Genomic DNA, 17,183 nt, shown 5'->3' on the forward strand with positions numbered 1-17,183 from the left:
GAAGTTGTTTATCAGTTTCAGGAGATTTTGGGTTGAGATGATGGGGTCTTCTAGATATACAATCATGTCATCTGCAAATAGAGACAATTTGACTTCCTCCTTTCCTAATTGAATACCCTTTATTTCTTTTTCTTGCCTGATTGCTCTGGCTAGAACTTCCAGTACTATATTGAATAGGAGTGGTGAGAGAGGGCATCCTTGTCTAGTGCCAGATTTCAAAGGGAATGCTTCCAGTTTTTGCCCATTCAGTATGATATTGGCTGTTGGTTTGTCGTAAATAGCTTTGATTGTTTTGAGATACGTTCCGTCAACACCTAGTTTATTGAGGGTTTTTAGCATAAAGGGCCTTCTCTGCATCAATTGAGATAATCATGTGGTTTTTGTCTTTGGTTCTGTTTATGTGGTGAATTACGTTTATGGACTTGCGTATGTTGAACCAGCCTTGCATCCCCAGGATGAATCCTACTTGATCATGGTGGGTGATCTTTTTGATATGCTGTTGCAATCGGTTTGCCAGTATTTTATTGAAGATTTTTGCATCTATGTTCATCATGGATATTGGCCTGAAATTTTCTTTACTTGTTGAGTCTATGCCGGGTTTTGGTATCAGGATGATGTTTGTCTCATAAAATGATTTGGGAAGGATTCCCTCTTTTTGGATTGTCTGGAATAGTTTCAGAAGGAATGGTATCAGTTCCTCTTTGTATGTCTGGTAGAATTCGGCTGTGAACCCATCTAGACCTGGGCTTTTTTGGGGGTGGTAGGCTCTTTATTGCTGCCTCGACTTCAGACCTTGTTATTGGTCTATTCAGGGTTTCGGCTTCTTCCGGGGTTTAGGCTTGGGAGGATGCAGGTGTCCAGGAATTTACCCATTTCTTCCAGGTTTACTAGTTTATGTGCATAGAGTTGTTTGTAATAATCTCTGATGATGGTTTGGATTTCTGTGGAATCTGTGGTGATATCCCCTTTATCGTTTTTTATTGCATCAATTTGGTTATTCTCTCTTTTCTTTTTTATTAATCTGGCTAGTGGTCTATTTTGTTGATCTTTTCGAAAAACCAGCTCCTGGATTTATTGATTTTTTGAAGAGTTTTTTTGTGTCTCTATTTCCTTCAGTTCTGCTCTGATCTTAGTTATTTCCTGTCTTCTGCTAGGTTTTGAGTTTTTTTGATCTTGCTCCTCTAGCTCTTTCAATTTTGATGATAGGGTGTCAATTTTAGATCTCTCCTTTCTTCTCATGTGGGCACTCATTGCTATATATTTTCCTCCAGAGACTGCTTTAAATGTGTCCCAGAGATTCTGGTATGTTGTGTCTTCATTCTCATTGGTTTCAAAGAACATCTTTATTTCTGCCTTCATTTCACTGTTTATCCAGTCAACATTCAAGAGCAAGTTGTTCAGTTTCCATGAGGCTGTGCGGTTCTGAGTTAGTTTCTACATTCTGAGTTCTAACTCAATTGCACTGTGGTCTGAGAGACTGTTTGTTATGATTTCCGTTCTTTTGCATTTGCTGAGGAGTAATTTACTGTCAATTATGTGGTCAATTTTAGAGTAGGTGTGATGTGGTACTGAGAAGAATGTATATTCTGTGGATTTGGGGTGGAGAGTTCTGTAAATGTCTATTAGGTTTGCTTGTTCCAGGTCTGAGTTCAGGTCTGGTTGATCTGTCTAATATTGACAATGAGGTGTTAAAGTCTCCCACTATTATTGTGTGGGAATCTAAGTCTCTTTGTAAGTCATTAAGAACTTGCCTTATGTATCTGGGTGCTCCTGTATTGGGTGTGTATATATTTAGGATCGTTAGCTCTTCTTGTTGCAGTGATCCTTTTGCCATTATGTAATGTCCTTCTTTGTCTCTTTTGATCTTTGTTGCTTTAAAATCTATTTTATCAGAGATGAGAATTGCAATTCCTGCTTTTTCTTGCTCTCCATTTGCTTGGTAGATCTTCCTCCATCCCTTTATTTTGAGCCTTTGTGTATCCTTGCATGTGACACACTATGCTTTTCTAAGTGGAAAATTATTTTATTGTCTTGAAATTTCTGGGTGACTAATAATGTGTTTCAACACAAATTCTAAGATCACTTTAGTGATTACTCTGTTTTTCCAAAGATGTGCTTAATTTAATGTCACATTGTTTATTTATCAATATGTTTCCCTGTATCTCTAGAAAAAAATGCCCTTCAATATTTTATGTTTTTCATAAATCTCATTTATGTTTTGCTTGAATATCACATAGCAACTCATTTAGTGTATTTTTAAATTTAATCACCTAGAGAAAGTAGACACATTTCCCCTTAATGTGTTAAGATAATTATTTCATTGTAATTCACAATGATCGACTTGATGTGAAAAGTTGAGTGGTTGTTTAAGTGGAATAATTTTGACATTTAACAGCTACAGTATACTTTCTTTATCCCGGAATAACATGTCAGAGATTAATTTTAAAACAAATTTCCCTAATAATAGGAATAATGAATGAACAATGGAATCGTCTGCATTTACTTTGCTTTTTCACCCTTAAGAACAACTAGTGCAAAATTTAGACTATGCCATGACTGATGTATTTTCAAAAGATTTATTCTTTGTCAGTAAAGGCTCCTGTCCTACATTATACTTGAAAATGTTATAAAAATAATAAGAGGTAAAAAGTTCAGGCCGGGCGCGGTGGCTTAAGCCTGTAATCCCAGCACTTTGGGAGGCTGATGTGGGTGGATCACGAGGTCAAGAGATCGAGACCATCCTGGTCAACATGGTGAAACCCCATCTCTAGTAAAAATACAAAAAATTAGTTGGGCATGGTGGCGCATGCCTGTAATCCCAGCTACTCAGGAGGCTGAGGCAGGAGAATTGCCTGAACCCAGGAGGCGGAGGTTGTGGTGAGCTGAGATCGCGCCATTGCACTCCAGCCTGGGTAACAAGAGGGAAATTCCGTCTCAAAAAAAAAAAAAAAAAAAAAAAAAAGTTCAAAGTACTGATACATGCTATGCTGTGGGTGAATCTCAAAAACAGTATGCTAAGAGAAAGATGCCAGTCACACGGGACCACATATTGTAGTGTTCCATTTTTGTTATTTTTCAGAAAAGGCAAATCGACAGGGACTGAAAGAAGAAGAGTGGTTGCCAGAGGCTGGGCACAGGAATGGGGAATAACTGTAAATGACTCAAAGTTTCTTTTGGGATGTTGGAAATGTTCTAAAATAAGACATGATGATGGTTGCGCGCCTCTGTAAATATACTAACAATCATTGAACTATACATTAAAACGGGAATTTGATGGTATGTAAATTATATCTCAGTGAAGCTTTATAGATGCAGGGTTAGAAATAGCTTGAGTTAATTAAGACGGATTCTCAAAATAAAGTTTACATCATTTATGTATCAATACCCCGTATGTTATTCTCCCAGATCTAATGGAGATAACACCATAGGGGGAAGACATGGCTCTGACTCTGAAATTTTCAACCCAACTAAAAATAGGTATCAGCAAGCAGAAAACAGTATCCTACACACTGAATACTTCAAGCGTTAAGTGAACATTGAGTAAAACGGAATTATTTTTGAAACAACATAGGTTACATTCTTCATTATTCTTTCCCAAGACAAATGCTAGCCAGCCAATAGAATTTTCATCATTGCTTGGTTGTCAACAGAGTCACTGGTCATGTCAAGCCTAGACTCTAAACTCTGCCAACATTTTCTGTTTGAAAATCCTATGAAAAGAGGGGTGTGCATTTAACTTTTCATTCTCAGCTTACAGTACAACATTGGACACATAGAACACACTCAATTTAAAACATTGTCAGTATGAATCGAGATGAATTCACAATGTCCAATGAATCAAGCAGGCATGTTCAGAAGCCACAATTAAATAAGGCAGAACACAGTGAGTACTTGGACAAAATTCATCACAGGATTAAAAACAAAAACCCCAATTAATTCTGATGGGGAATAAGGATACACAGAGGAAGTGATGTTTGAACGGGGCCTTGAAGGATGAGTAGAGTAAAAGGATTTGTAAAAGTTTTCAAAAATAAGATCTACTTCATGTTGGTAACCTTGAGATCCAAATCTAGAAATGGCAAATTGAAATTCTTTATTTTCTTTCAAATGTCAAAACATTCTAGAAAGATACACAATAAATATCGTCATTAACCTAAGACATACTCTGATCTTAGTTGTTTTGGAATTTAATATGATTGGATTGTGAAAAGAAAAGAATGTTTAGTTAAAACATGAGAAGAGACTAAAGTGGCTGTATCTATTTTTTTTTTTATCTTCAGAAAAGTCTTCAAACCATAGACAATGTGCTCTTTGTCCCCACTACAGAAAAAGAAGTTCCTTAGGTAAGTATCATCCTATCATTTCAATGTTAAAAATGTCAGAGGTGACCGAGAAACAAAACAAATAACTTTTTTCTTCTGACATTCACCTTTAGAGCATTGAACAGATGCTTATAAGAGGACTTTTAGAAAATATACTTCTTCTAATCCAGTGAGATAGTGAGCCAGCTCACCAGTAAAGATCTAGGCCTGCTCACACTGAGATATTAGTGATTTGGAAGATTGAAAACTATTTCTACATAATATAATTGAATTAAAAATGTTATAGGAACAAACACCATGTGATACGACAATCTTTTAATATCTCTGTTCAAAATGCATAATATGATTCTAATCATGAGGAGAAGCTGGGTGTGGTGGCTCACGCCTGTAACCCCGCGCAAAGGAGGTCAAGGCGGGTGAATCGCTTGAGGCCAGGAGTTCAGGGCTGCCATGAGCTATGAGCTCACCATTGTATTCCAGCATGGGCAACAGAGTGAGACCTTGTCTAAAAAAATCATGAGGAAACATCAGTCAAACTTAAATTAAGGACATTCTAAAATAATAATCAGCCTGTACTTCTTCAAGAAATATTTCTTCAATAGCATGAAAAAGAAAAACTGTGAAACTGTCCCAGACTAACATGAACCTGGAGGATATTATGCTAAGTGAAATAGGCCAGGCACAGAAACAAAAACACTGCATGATCTCACCTGTATGTGGAATGGAAAAAGTTGAAATCGAAGCAGAGTAGAGTAGAATGGTGATAACAGGGTCTGCAGGGGGAGGGGAGGTAGAACGGGTAGATGTTCATCAAAGGGTAAAAAGGTCAGGATGTCGAAGTTCTGTCAATCTACTGCACAGCATGGTGACTATATTTAATAACAACTCACTGTATACTATAATATTGCTAAAATGTTCTCACCACAAAAAACGGTAAGGATGTAGGTGATAGATATGTTAATTAGCTTGATTTAATCATTTAAAGATGTATAATGTGTCTAATAAAGCTGGACAGGTGATGGGAAAAAGAAGCAGACTAAAGAGATAAAAAAGCAAAAGATGAAATAAATGATCCTGACCTGGATCCCAGACCAGAAAATAAGATTGTTACAAAGGACAATTGCTAGTGGCCTGTCCCAGCCCTGTCTAGAGGAATGAAGCCTTTGAAAACCTCTTAAGAGACAAGTCCTCTTTCTAGCCCTGGTCCTCACCTCAACTCCCGCTCCAACGGGGTGGCAGGAAGGATAATTCGTAAAATGTAAATATGAGAAAATAGTATACATCAATGTTACATGTCTCAATTCTGATAGTTGTTCTATGGTTTCCTAAGATAATTTCCTTAGTTTTAGAAGCTATTTAGAGTTAAAAGGACATGACATCTGTAACTTACTCTCAAATGGTTTGCAAATGGCAGAATAATAATATGTATATATGCAAACAAACACATACAGATAATGATAAAAGAAATATAGTAAAATGTTAACAATTAGTGAAGCCAGGTGAAGAGCATGGGAATTATTTGCACTATTAAAATTTTTTGGTATACCTGAGATTAATTTAAAACAAAATATAAAAAGGAATTTATAGGTCTGCCTTAGGAGCTCTTCCGAGAAAACATACAATTTACTCAACCTTGAAGATGTGGTGGTCCTTTGCCACCAATTAAATTTTCCCACTTCAACTCTTAGAAACAGAATCCAACTCAGAAAGTAAGCAGATTTGCAATAAAACAAGTAAAACCAAGTAGCTTTTGATTCATCAGATTGATTCATGTAATTTTACTTTCTAGTAGTGATCACCAGGCTTATATTCCTGATATCAAAAAGTCTTAACAAATCATAGAATGGGCATTCATTTCTTTTTTTGGGGAGAACAAATAAGACTCAAGCATAGAATGATCACTTCAAAGGAAACTTAAGAATGAGCATGTCATATGTAACCAGGAAGAGATTCAAAGAAAGAAATTTCCTACGTCTTGTCATAAATATTAAGTGGGATGAACCCATTGCAGATACCTGTTTCCCTGGAAACCCATTCAATTGAAATTGCTGCAAAAATTAACATGTATTTTTTTCCCCTTAAAGGGCAGTAGCTTCTTTTACTTACACAGTTTTGACCTTTAGTTTTATATCTTAGTCTTATTATAATAAGAAGTTATTTCCAGAACTAGGCAAACAAAGAGCTGAATACGTATCTTTTCATTAGTCCTGAGGCTTAACGTACAATAGTATGGCCTTTACAGCTGTACTAGACGTCTGGGGCAAGTATGGGTGGTTGGGGTACAGTCTGCCAGTCATAGAGTATTGCAGTCTAGACTAATAAGCCATCAACCCACACATGATATTCTTACTCAAATGCCAAGTGACTTTATCATATAGATAATTGAGTTAAACAGGCACAGATGCAGCACAGTTCTGTATTTTAAGAGGCAGTAAAGTTTAATAAAGCCAAGTCCCTCGTATAAGCCAATACTGACAAATGTCATGGGGATAGAGGTTTACAATATATAATAATCCTGTGTCAGGTCAGTGCCATGGAAAATAGCTCTGGACCATGGAGGATTTCTGACTCTAATCATATTTGAAAAGCTCAGCTGGTTCTGAATTTCTGGCACCCTGGCAGTGTGGATAGAGGGTCATATTTGTTCCAGTTCAGTCAAGAAGGCTGAATTGGCCAATAACTGAAAGACCAATCTGTAAATACAGCTCACAATTAGAATTAGCCACAGAACAGAATAACTGGAGAGAGAAACTGGCCCTGTGCCAGGGCAGGTCATAGCGCAGGTGAGACGGTTCCCGTCGGTCCATGCTTCTTAGCCTGCAATGCGACTATCAGAGGCTACCTTTGGCGTTGGGCCACTGCATCTCCAGGGGTACTCAAGACCCAAAGCCTCCCTGTCCTGGAGAGGTAAGAATATAAGTCAGTACTAGTCACCAACACCTTCAGGCGAATGTTTTTTTTTTACGGAAAATGAGAATGTTTTCCGAAACTGAAGAGGGAAGAAGCCTAGACTTTGTAGAGAACTGAAAATGGGTTTGGATAGCCCAAAGACTCCTATGTTCCTGGGAAAAGATGTCCTCAAGGGAAATAAGGACACTGAAAGAGATGGTTTAAGTCAACCAATTTCCTAACGTATCCTGGAGCTGGTATTATGTTTTCAGGATGATCATAGCTTGTTTTAGGGGGCCGGTAATGATTTAATGTATTTTGCCTTGTCTTCCCCACAAGGGGAAATATGATTATCATACTGGAGGAAGGCCACTTTAAAAATGGAGTGTAGATTAATGTCTTTGGTTTCTTTGTGGTCAATTAGTCTCTGACTATGTTCTTTGTTGGAGAGAATGATTGATTTAGCCGGGGTGAAATAGCGGGTTAAGTGTCAAAGCCAAGAACCAATGGTCATCTGTTCTAAACATTCTCCAACGTGTTTACTAAGTGCTGGTCAACATCCCTAAGACACGATGCAGCAGGCCAGCTGTGTAAGGTGAGGCTTTTGGGGATCTCTTGACAGCTTATCATCATTATGGCATTCACACATTAGCCTAGATTTGGCTGAAAACTCTTTGTAGTTTAAACCTATGCTCAGGGTCAGGCCTTGACAAACAACGAGATAGGTGATGTTTGTCTGTAGAGCACTGAACAGCACATGAGGTGAGTGCTGTTCACAACCTGACAAGCTGCATAGTGTTACTTGTCAGTCCTGTTCCTTATTCTTTTCTTTCTGTCTTATCCCTTGCTATCCTTACCCTGTTCGTAGCTGCCTTTTATTCTCATTCTTTCCATTGTCTTTATTGGACCCTGTCAAGAATAAAGGGAATTTTATCTGATTCCTCCATTTGGAGAAGCGATTGACAAGATATCCAGCCAGTAAGTTTGTGTTTTGAAAGACCACAATGAAAGGGCAGTGGTAGAATTACAGGCATTCAGGGCAACTTGTAGGAGATGTCCTGGGGAAAGGAAAGACTTTGATTCTAGTGGTCACCTACGATGTCTTTGTAAGGCTGACCCTCCTATCAATATCTTTCCAACTTCAGTGCAAGGTCCATCAGCCATCCACTTGTATCTAATTTTGTCTGAAAACTACCTGCTGGAAGAGTCAAGGGATTTGGCTATTGATTCTGTTCCTTCTGTGTCCATAATATTCCTGGCTATAGGAACTTCAATCCTGCCAATCACAATTTACTGGTTACTCTTACATGGGCATTCTGCACTCCTAACGCCCAGTCTGCTTCTCATAGTCTTTCTGCCTCGTTGTAAGAGTAATAACTCCCATTTACTCAGCACTCACTGTGTCCCATGAGATCATTTAAGAGTGTGTTTCTTTCCACAATTCTATGAGAGAGGGTCTCCATTTTACAAATGAGAAAACTGAGGCTCAGGCAAACTAAGAGACTTGCCCAAGTTTCAATGGCTAGTAAGTGGCAGCATCAGAAAATGACCTCAGACTGTACAAATAGATACGTGCTGACCCCTACTGCTTCCATCATAGCGGGTCTGATGGCCCTGCATCTTTATCTGACAGTAGATCACTATTTCCTCTGCAGTTCCAAATTCTTTCCTTTGGGTCTGGAACGTTCTTACCCTTTAGAGTCATAGGGGATTATAACAGTAGAGAGAGCTCTGACCCTGCAGCCAGATTGCCTGAGTTGGAATTCCAGTTCAGTGACTTCCTTTTCCCCTTGATTTCTTATTTAAATTTTAAAAATTTGAGAGGGTCTGAAAGAAAAAAATACTTTGGTTGGGTTGCTATGGACTCTTTTTTCAACTGTTTATGCCTCTTCTAGAGCTGTGTACATGATGTTTTGTTTTGCTTCCTTTCATTTATTTTTATATAGTTCAATGTATTTCAAAGTCAGAAAGGATGGCAAAAACTAGAGGAGGTGGGCACAAGGCTAAGAGATGTGTCTATATTCTACGAACAGTTATCATTGTTTAGTCTCTCCTAAGTGCCAGGCTCTATGTTGGGTGCTTTACACATATTACCTTTCATCTTTTTTCTTTTCATTTTCTTTTTCTTTTTATCTTTTTGAGACAGAGTCTCGCTCTATTGCCCAGGCTGGAGTGCAGTGGTGCAATCTCAGCTCACTGCAGTCTCTGCCTCCTGGGTTCAAGCGTCTCCTGCCTCAGCCTCCTGAGTAGCTGGAATGACGGGCGCAAACCAGTGCACCCAGCTAATTTTTTTTTTTTTTTTGGTATTTTTAGTGGAGACAAGGTTTCACCATGTTGGCCAGCCTGGTCTCGAACTCCTGACCTCAAATGATCCACCTGCCTCAGCCTCCCAAAGTGCTGGGATTACAGGCGTGAGTCACCGCACCTGGCTTTTCATCTTTTTTTTTTTTTTTTTTTTTTTTTTTTTAAATAACCTTCATTGAAATATCTTTCATCTTTATGCAAATCTGAAAGCTAGATATTATACCCCTGTTTAAAACTAAGTTGACTGAGGGTTACAGAGGTTAAAAAATTTTCCCTGAGCTGATCATTTAAAGAGCAAGAAATCAACTTAAGCCTAACTGTGAAGCATATGATTGTAACATTAAACAAATCACACACCTTATTATTCATTAATACATTCATTAATATTCATTAATACATTATTTGTAAAGAGTTTTGAATGTGCTTGCATATGGAGTTAATCCTTCTTATTTCACTCTTTTCTTTTTAAGGTATCTACTGAAACAAGTTTGATATGTATCTGGGAACTTTTTCTATACATACTTGTAAACACACAATTATAAAGACTTTTAATGCTGTAAATGAGATTACACAATTCTTAATGTGTGCTTACTTTGATTAAGCATTCCTAAAATAACTTCTTTTAAAAAAATCTGTTTTTAATTTTTCTAGTGAATGCTTTGGACCTACCACAATTTATTGGAACATTCCCCAGTGGACAGACATTCAGATTGCTTCCAGTTAATCGGTAACAAAAACTAAGATTCAAAGAACCTGTTTGAACAGACTGGTGCCCTGTGTGAGTGTTTCCCTGGGACAGAGTACGAGGAGAGGTATGGTGGGGCTCATCTGCATCTTTCGGCATGACAGACACTGTTCTGTTGGCCTTAGAAAACGTGGGGTGGTCCATCCCCTGCTCTCTGCTGCATCTTAGTGAATTTCTGATAGCCACCTTCCTCTGACATTGCTGTATTTGCAGTGTTTTGTTTTTTCTCCCCTCCACTCTCACTGGTAGCTTTTTTTCTCCTTGACCTTCTATTTCTGTCTGCCCCAGTATACTTATGGGGTACTCTTCCCTGCCTTTGAAGTACCAAATCACACAGCTATCTGACATATGCCAGAAGTGGGGAGACAGTCATTGTTTTCATGTTGATTGCTAAGGTTCCCAGAGTGCCTTTGAGGTATATGAATCACTGGCACTCTCAGCTGGGACTGCAGAGCCTGATGTATGGTGAGTGGGGCAAAGTGGAGAGCAGAGATGGATGGAGCAGATGATGGTACTGGTGGAAGGGCTCAAGATTTTTAATCCTCCGCATTCTAAAACACTAATTCACCTGGAGATATCCTTGTATTTTACTTAAGGACAGAGATAGCAATCATCTGCTGAAAATGTGAATGTCTAACGTGAAGGATTATAATGCACACAATGACTTGCATTTATGTCTCCAACTTTGGGAACACTATGTTATCTTGGTAAATAAGGATGGTACATCATTTGAAATTGTCATCACTGATTTGATTCACTGTTTTCTCTTTCTGAAAAGCATGAGTTAATAGTTTCCCCTTTTGCTGGCATAAGATATTGTTTAAAAATTACTTTAACTTGTCTTATTCTTGAGGACTTGTTTAATAAATTATGATACGTCTACAAGCAAGAATAATCTATAGCCAATGAAAGTCAGGACTCAGAAGAATATTAAACGATGTGGGAAAATGTTCATGATATATTGTTAGGCATTAAAAGCAGGTTAAAATGGCATGCCTAATATGACCCCACGTTTATAAAAAATAGACATGCATAGAGAAAAGACCAAAATACAATAACAATGTATAATGCCCTTTCTTGGGGGATAGAACTTCAACCAATTTAAAAAAATAATTTGCAATTTAAAAAAATCGTAGACCTTTTACCTTCTACCGTGAACATATAGGCTCTAATAATGAGAGAAAATAACTTGTTCTTAAAATTATTTTGACTCATTTCCTCTTGCCTTTCAGGGTATCTGAGAATCAGTTTTAAAAATTATTAAGCACAGAGACATTTCCGTGAGATCATGGATTGCTGCTCTCCTTTTTCCGAGTCCACCAGGGAGTGGGGGTGAGTCCCTGCCCTGCCTTGTTTCTTCCCTTGGGTTTCAGTGTTTCAGGAGGGTTCCTGATTGACATCAAAGTATAGAGACCTGACTGCCTGGGTTCAGCAGGGCTGGTTGGGTCCAACTTCAGGGATCCACATATCTGTCTGGAGCCCATCATTGTGGGACTCGGGGGATCATGGGGTTCCCAGAGGGAAGTACCGCAGGGCATGAGAGGGCAGAGGGGAAAAGCCTTGTAAGAATTCAAGGGAGGATCAGGGCCCCAGTCAAACAGTGTGAGGTTCTCAGAGGGGCTCAAGACCCAGGGGGATCTGCCATAAGGCAGTGACTAAGCAGACCGTCGAGCTGGGAATGGAGATAAGCCAGGCCCAAAGACAGGCCCAACCAGGAAGGGAGGGACTCAAGGGACTCCCCACATGCAGTCCGTTAAGGGAAGAAACATGCACACTCCCCAAGTGCCCACCAGGTGGCAGACCTTTTCCTGTGCTTCAGGTTAAGACTATTCTCAAACATGTCACGATATCCAGGTATTAACAATCTGCACTGGGCTGGTGAGAACATGGATGGCTGCATCCCTCTCTAGAGCTTCCAACTAGTAGTCTGGGTGGGGCCTGAGATTCTTATGTCTACAAACTCGAGGTTCTGCTAGTGCCACTGGTTGGTGCTACCATACTTTCAGTAACACTGGATATATCATCTCAGACTGGGAAGGGAGGAGGAGGAGGACAGGGAGTAGGATGTGGTTCTCATGGCTGAGCAATCAGTTCAAATTGTGATTAAAGTGCTTTTAATGCCTAACAAGAAGTGTGGCATGGAAAGAGCGGGTGTGGGTGGGTGGGGTGAGTTGCAGAAGGGAAGGGGTCACTTGTTCCTGATTAAAATAGCCTCTGATACTCCAGCAGATTCAAATTGTGGGCCCCGTGACAGAATGTAAGGGCTCCAGAGCTCTCATTCTATTTAAATGTGTTAACCAATTAATTCATTTAGGATACCTGCAGCAGACAGAAGTATAGGTATATGCAGATTAAAATAAAGGCAGTAAGGCCAGTCACAGTGGCTCACGCCTGTAATCCCACCACTTTGGGAAGCTGAGGCGGGTGGATCACCTAAGGTCAGAAGTTTGAGACCAGCCTGGCTAACATGGCAAAATCCTGTCTCTACTAAAAATATGAAAATTAGCTGGGCATGGTGCTGGGTGCCTGTAATCCTAGCTACTCAGGAGGCTGAGGCAGAGAATTGCTTGAACCTGGGAGGTGGAGTTTGCAGTGAGCCAAGATCGTGGTACTGCACTCCATCCTGGGAAACAGAGCAAGACCCCAACTCCAAAAAAAAAAAAAAAAAAAAAGCAGTATCCAGAACAAAATGAAAAACAAAATCTTAGATAGCTACCAAAAATAAGCCTAAAGAAACAATCTTTAAGTTTACTACAAATATAAATCAGTGATTTCCAAACTATTTGAAGTGAAAGACTATTTTAAAAATCTGGTCCATTATGGACGAATACATGATTCTACCGCACAAGACTTTTACACAGTTCAAGCCGCACGTGACTGACCAGGCAAGTTTGACAACACCCAACGAACTATCTTTATCCTGTTCAGTGAGATGAATTCACCGATCATACATTTGAATGCCAGTGGCAATGCCAAATTGCTATAAAAGTTTCTAAAGCTTACTCTCAGTTTCTGTATTTGCCTCAGTAGAAATGGTAATAACCACTTTGCAGAAGGGTCCCAGTCATCAGACCACACTTAGAGGTGCACTGGTCTAGCCTGCTAGACGACTGATCTGGCAGACAGGCTCACTGCACAACTTCAAGCAGCCAATTTGTTCTTTGGATCCTGTCATGCAGCATTAACTTTTGTATCCTCAGGACTATTTTGTTCTTATTGTTTCTACTTGGGGTCCTTGGAATAGGGCTAGTTGGATGTCCTTTTGGCCCTGCTGCCATTGTCTTATGCTTGGACATAAAGGACAATATCCTCTATACGGTAGATACTCGGTAAGCACTGATGAGGGAATGCATGTATTACTAGCCCAGGACTGAGATGTCAAGCATACTTAAGGGATAGACAGCCAGCTAGGAAATAAATGCCCAACATGAACAAACATCAAAATAGAACTCCCTTCACAGTAACAATATAGAGCTGACAAACAGAGCAGATGGAGAAGAACCAACTCTATAAGGAAAGGCTGCCTAATTTTATTGCTGTCTTGGACTCACTGCTGCCTGACTCAATACACGTGCCCATTTTGAATGAATGATATTTAGTTTATAAGCTTCTTGGGCCACGATGACATAGGTTTCCTGGTGGCATTTTCATGCTGAACCAAGGTATTGCCTCATGCCTATGTCAAGGTGGACCCTGGTGGTTACTCTGGAAAACACAGGACAGTTATTTTAGTTGTTTTCCTGTTAATATTAGAATCTTGAGGAAGGACTTTAATAATTTAATTATATTTTCTTATTACATCTCTGACTTTTAGTGAAAGAGAGCTGAATGAATGCAGAATGAATTATCAACTGTAACCTCCCCGAAACCTCATGCCCAACTCCACATCCATCTGAAATTCTCCTCTTGCTTCATTCCTTACCAGGCTCACACAGCACAGTTCAAGGTATGCATATGATTTAATGATGCATAGCTGATAATAATGATCATAACAATAATGATAGCTGCTATTCAGACAGACCTATAAGTCAGGTACTTTGCTAAATGCTTAAATACATCATCTTACTTAATTGTACTAACAAACATATAAGTTTGCTCAAGGACGGAAAGTAGAAGGGCTAGGATTCTAGCCCAAATTGGTCAGTCTCAAATATGTGTGGTCTTAACCGCTCTACTAAGCATTGTGTATCCAAATAGAGACTGTTTCCTCTTGCTTTCAAGATGGCCAACAATTTGAAATGTGTAGTGTTGGGAACTCTAAATATGTAAGGCAAATATTTATTATAAATGATAGAGACATAGATGGACTCCATGAATGAATATATGAATGAATATGGGTATCAACTGTGAGAGAATCAAATTGGCTTTATGACATTATTAGATCACAAGGATGCTAGAGCTTCCTGTTGGCATTTCACTGTAAACTGAAGTGGCTTTAATGCCAGCCCATAAAATTTGGAGATATAATCTGGTCATATATGCTAAGACGAAATCTCAAGTGTATTACAAGCAAATGTGTTTGACGCACACACACGTGTACACACGCGCACACACACACGTCCTACATCCTGACTCCTTTGAAAAACCTTAGTTTGCTTTTTTCTAAATAGCCATCTCAATTTCTCAAATGAGAGAGAGTCCAAATACAAACGTTTCCAAAGGGACATGCATAGTTTTGACTGCACTCAAATCAGAGCTCATAATGCTATTTCTCTATTACTTTTGAAAAACTCTATTTTCAACTGAAACCCTCAATTTCCGAGGTAAACTGATAGTTTTCAGGAGCTTTCAAAGCATTGTCAGAAGACCTAAAAGAGTAGTTCTTTTGCAAGAAGGATAAATATAATCACATGTATATGTTCAAAGTAGAAAAACTGTAAAAGTCCTTCATGGCTTATACATGGGAGTCTTTGCAAACTTTCATTATTATATATTAGTATACGATAGCGAGATTTTCAAAACACAATTTGAAACTTTACCATGAGTCACGATCCTTAAAGAAAAACTAAATAGACCCCCCCCCCAACTGAAAAAAAAAAGACTAAACTGAAAAAGAATGGGAAATTATATGAACTTAAACATTTAAAGATAGAGATTGATCTCTTGGACATTGAAAGACACAAATTGATTTAAGAAGCAAAGATTTTGGGGAGCCCTAAGACAATAAAGCGATCAGCAGAAAGACATCTGTCAGGGTGGAGGCGACCTGAGGTAAAGAACAGTTAAATCTAATGCAATCAGGAACTTAGGCCAGTTTAACGTTTTTTTTTGCCTTATGAGGTGACAACCTCCTAACACCATAATCTCTCCTTTCAGGATGATGACACAAGGATTTAATGAGTAGAAGACAACAACTTAAAACCTCTCGTTTGAGCATGAATTGTCTAGGTTAGAGGTAGGCACTGAGATCCCATTAGCTACTGGCACAATTGGGAAAAGAAATGTACACATGCACAGACACACTTTAAAGCAAGACATCATGAAAATACAGCGATGCCTGTTTCTACTCAGACCCAAGAATAGGATTAGAGCCAAAACGAACAACCCCTCCACTAATTAGAGAAGTAAAAATGTCTTCACCCCAAGTGTCCCAGCACAACGTGAAACAGAAATGAACTGCCTTTCTTTGGATTCCCCTTATTTATTTACGTTTAAAAGAAGACGTGAAGATGATGATGCGTAGTAAAAGAACAGTTGGAGAAAACACGTGGACACCATACATTGGAAAAGAAACGTAGACCACGGAGTACATAACTACAGCAGGATTATTTTTTTCCTTGTCGAAACACGTGATAATAGGCTAATAAAAATCTGGTTACCTTTACATTTCTTCTCCTCCGTTTGGAAGGTCTGGGCACTCGAGACACTCTGGTCGTTCACATCATCATGGTCCAGATGGAATATTGAGCTAGTCCAAGTGGCCTGGATGAGATGTGGCGATGACTGTTCATTTTTCAACGTGCTACGCCTCTCTGAATGGCTCTTCCTATGTAGGCAGGCTTCAGACATTCCTACTAGCTTCCAGTCGTGTTCTCGGTCTGGACAGTGCTTCGGTTTGTCCCAGGCTGTAAGGCCATTTTCTAAAGGGTTGAAAAACACGAGATGACGAGCTGTTGGCATTGTCAAGATTTTGCTGAGATGCAGAGTTTTGGAAGGCAAGTTGTTTCTCAATTCTTTTGGGCTGACAATATTCACATGCCACTTGACGGCAGTGATAAGATGCAAAATTTGTCAGCCTTGGGCATTTAGCCACTGCAGTTGGATTGCCTGATGGAGTAATCAACACATTCGCCCTTATTTTAAATGCCTAGAAAGACATTAGTTCCTGCATGGCAAGGCTGTACTTTCGCCAGCCCCACTTCCACAGCAATGGCCCAGGAGCAAGTTTACACACCAATTTATGTTACTGCTTAGATGACCATTTGAGGTCTTGAGGGTCAGGGCTGGCCGTGAACACTTTTCAGATCCTTAGGACATAAAACACCCAGGATTCAGCCTTGTTTGACTTGGGTTTTATCACAAGCTGACCTGAGGGACACCCTGTTACTTAAGTGGGACGTGCTCACGTGGCCACACCGACAGTGGCAACTCTGTTTTTACCACCTTCTGCCCCTGATGGCCTACAAAAAGGAAAAAAAAAAAAAAAAACGGGATCTTACAAATAGAAGTTTTATAAAGGGCTTCAATATAGTCCCAAGTTGGCAATAAGAACAGATGAAGGAAAGCAGATAGCGCTTTAGATGTGGGACAAATTAAGAGCCCAAATGAAAGAATGATAAGCTTAAAATCTCTTTGGTTGGAGTACAGTTGGTGAATTACTTATGTATATTATACATATATATATATTTAATTCAATTTATAGGGACTTGAGGGTCTGGCCTACAGAAAATGGGCAAAAATGTAATAATATGATGGAAAAATTT

General features: G+C 39.2%; 1 protein-coding gene and 1 long non-coding RNA gene across 6 annotated transcripts in view; one reads left to right on the forward strand and one right to left on the reverse strand.

Annotated features, from left to right (window-relative positions):
- The window catches only part of THRB (thyroid hormone receptor beta), a 374,638-nt gene that overhangs the window by 60,055 nt on the left and 297,400 nt on the right, over window positions 1-17,183 (reverse strand). For all 4 annotated transcript variants that reach the window (XM_010346543.3, XM_074405732.1, XM_010346542.3 and 1 more), the window contains exon 4: window positions 16,080-16,340. In XM_010346543.3, the coding sequence (XP_010344845.1) occupies window positions 16,080-16,340 (261 nt within the window). The remainder of the gene's footprint in view (window positions 1-16,079; window positions 16,341-17,183) is intronic.
- LOC141585627 (uncharacterized) lies at window positions 2,874-16,085 on the forward strand. Of its 2 annotated transcripts, XR_012519213.1 has the most exons (5): window positions 2,874-4,343; window positions 10,167-10,327; window positions 11,493-11,592; window positions 14,075-14,206; window positions 15,577-16,085. It is a non-coding gene; the product is annotated as an uncharacterized LOC141585627 (long non-coding RNA). The 2 variants fall into 2 exon arrangements; XR_012519212.1 differs by having other exon boundaries at window positions 10,167-11,592.

This window comes from Saimiri boliviensis, chromosome 9 (assembly GCF_048565385.1).
Source record: "Saimiri boliviensis isolate mSaiBol1 chromosome 9, mSaiBol1.pri, whole genome shotgun sequence".
NCBI lineage: Eukaryota > Metazoa > Chordata > Mammalia > Primates > Cebidae > Saimiri > Saimiri boliviensis.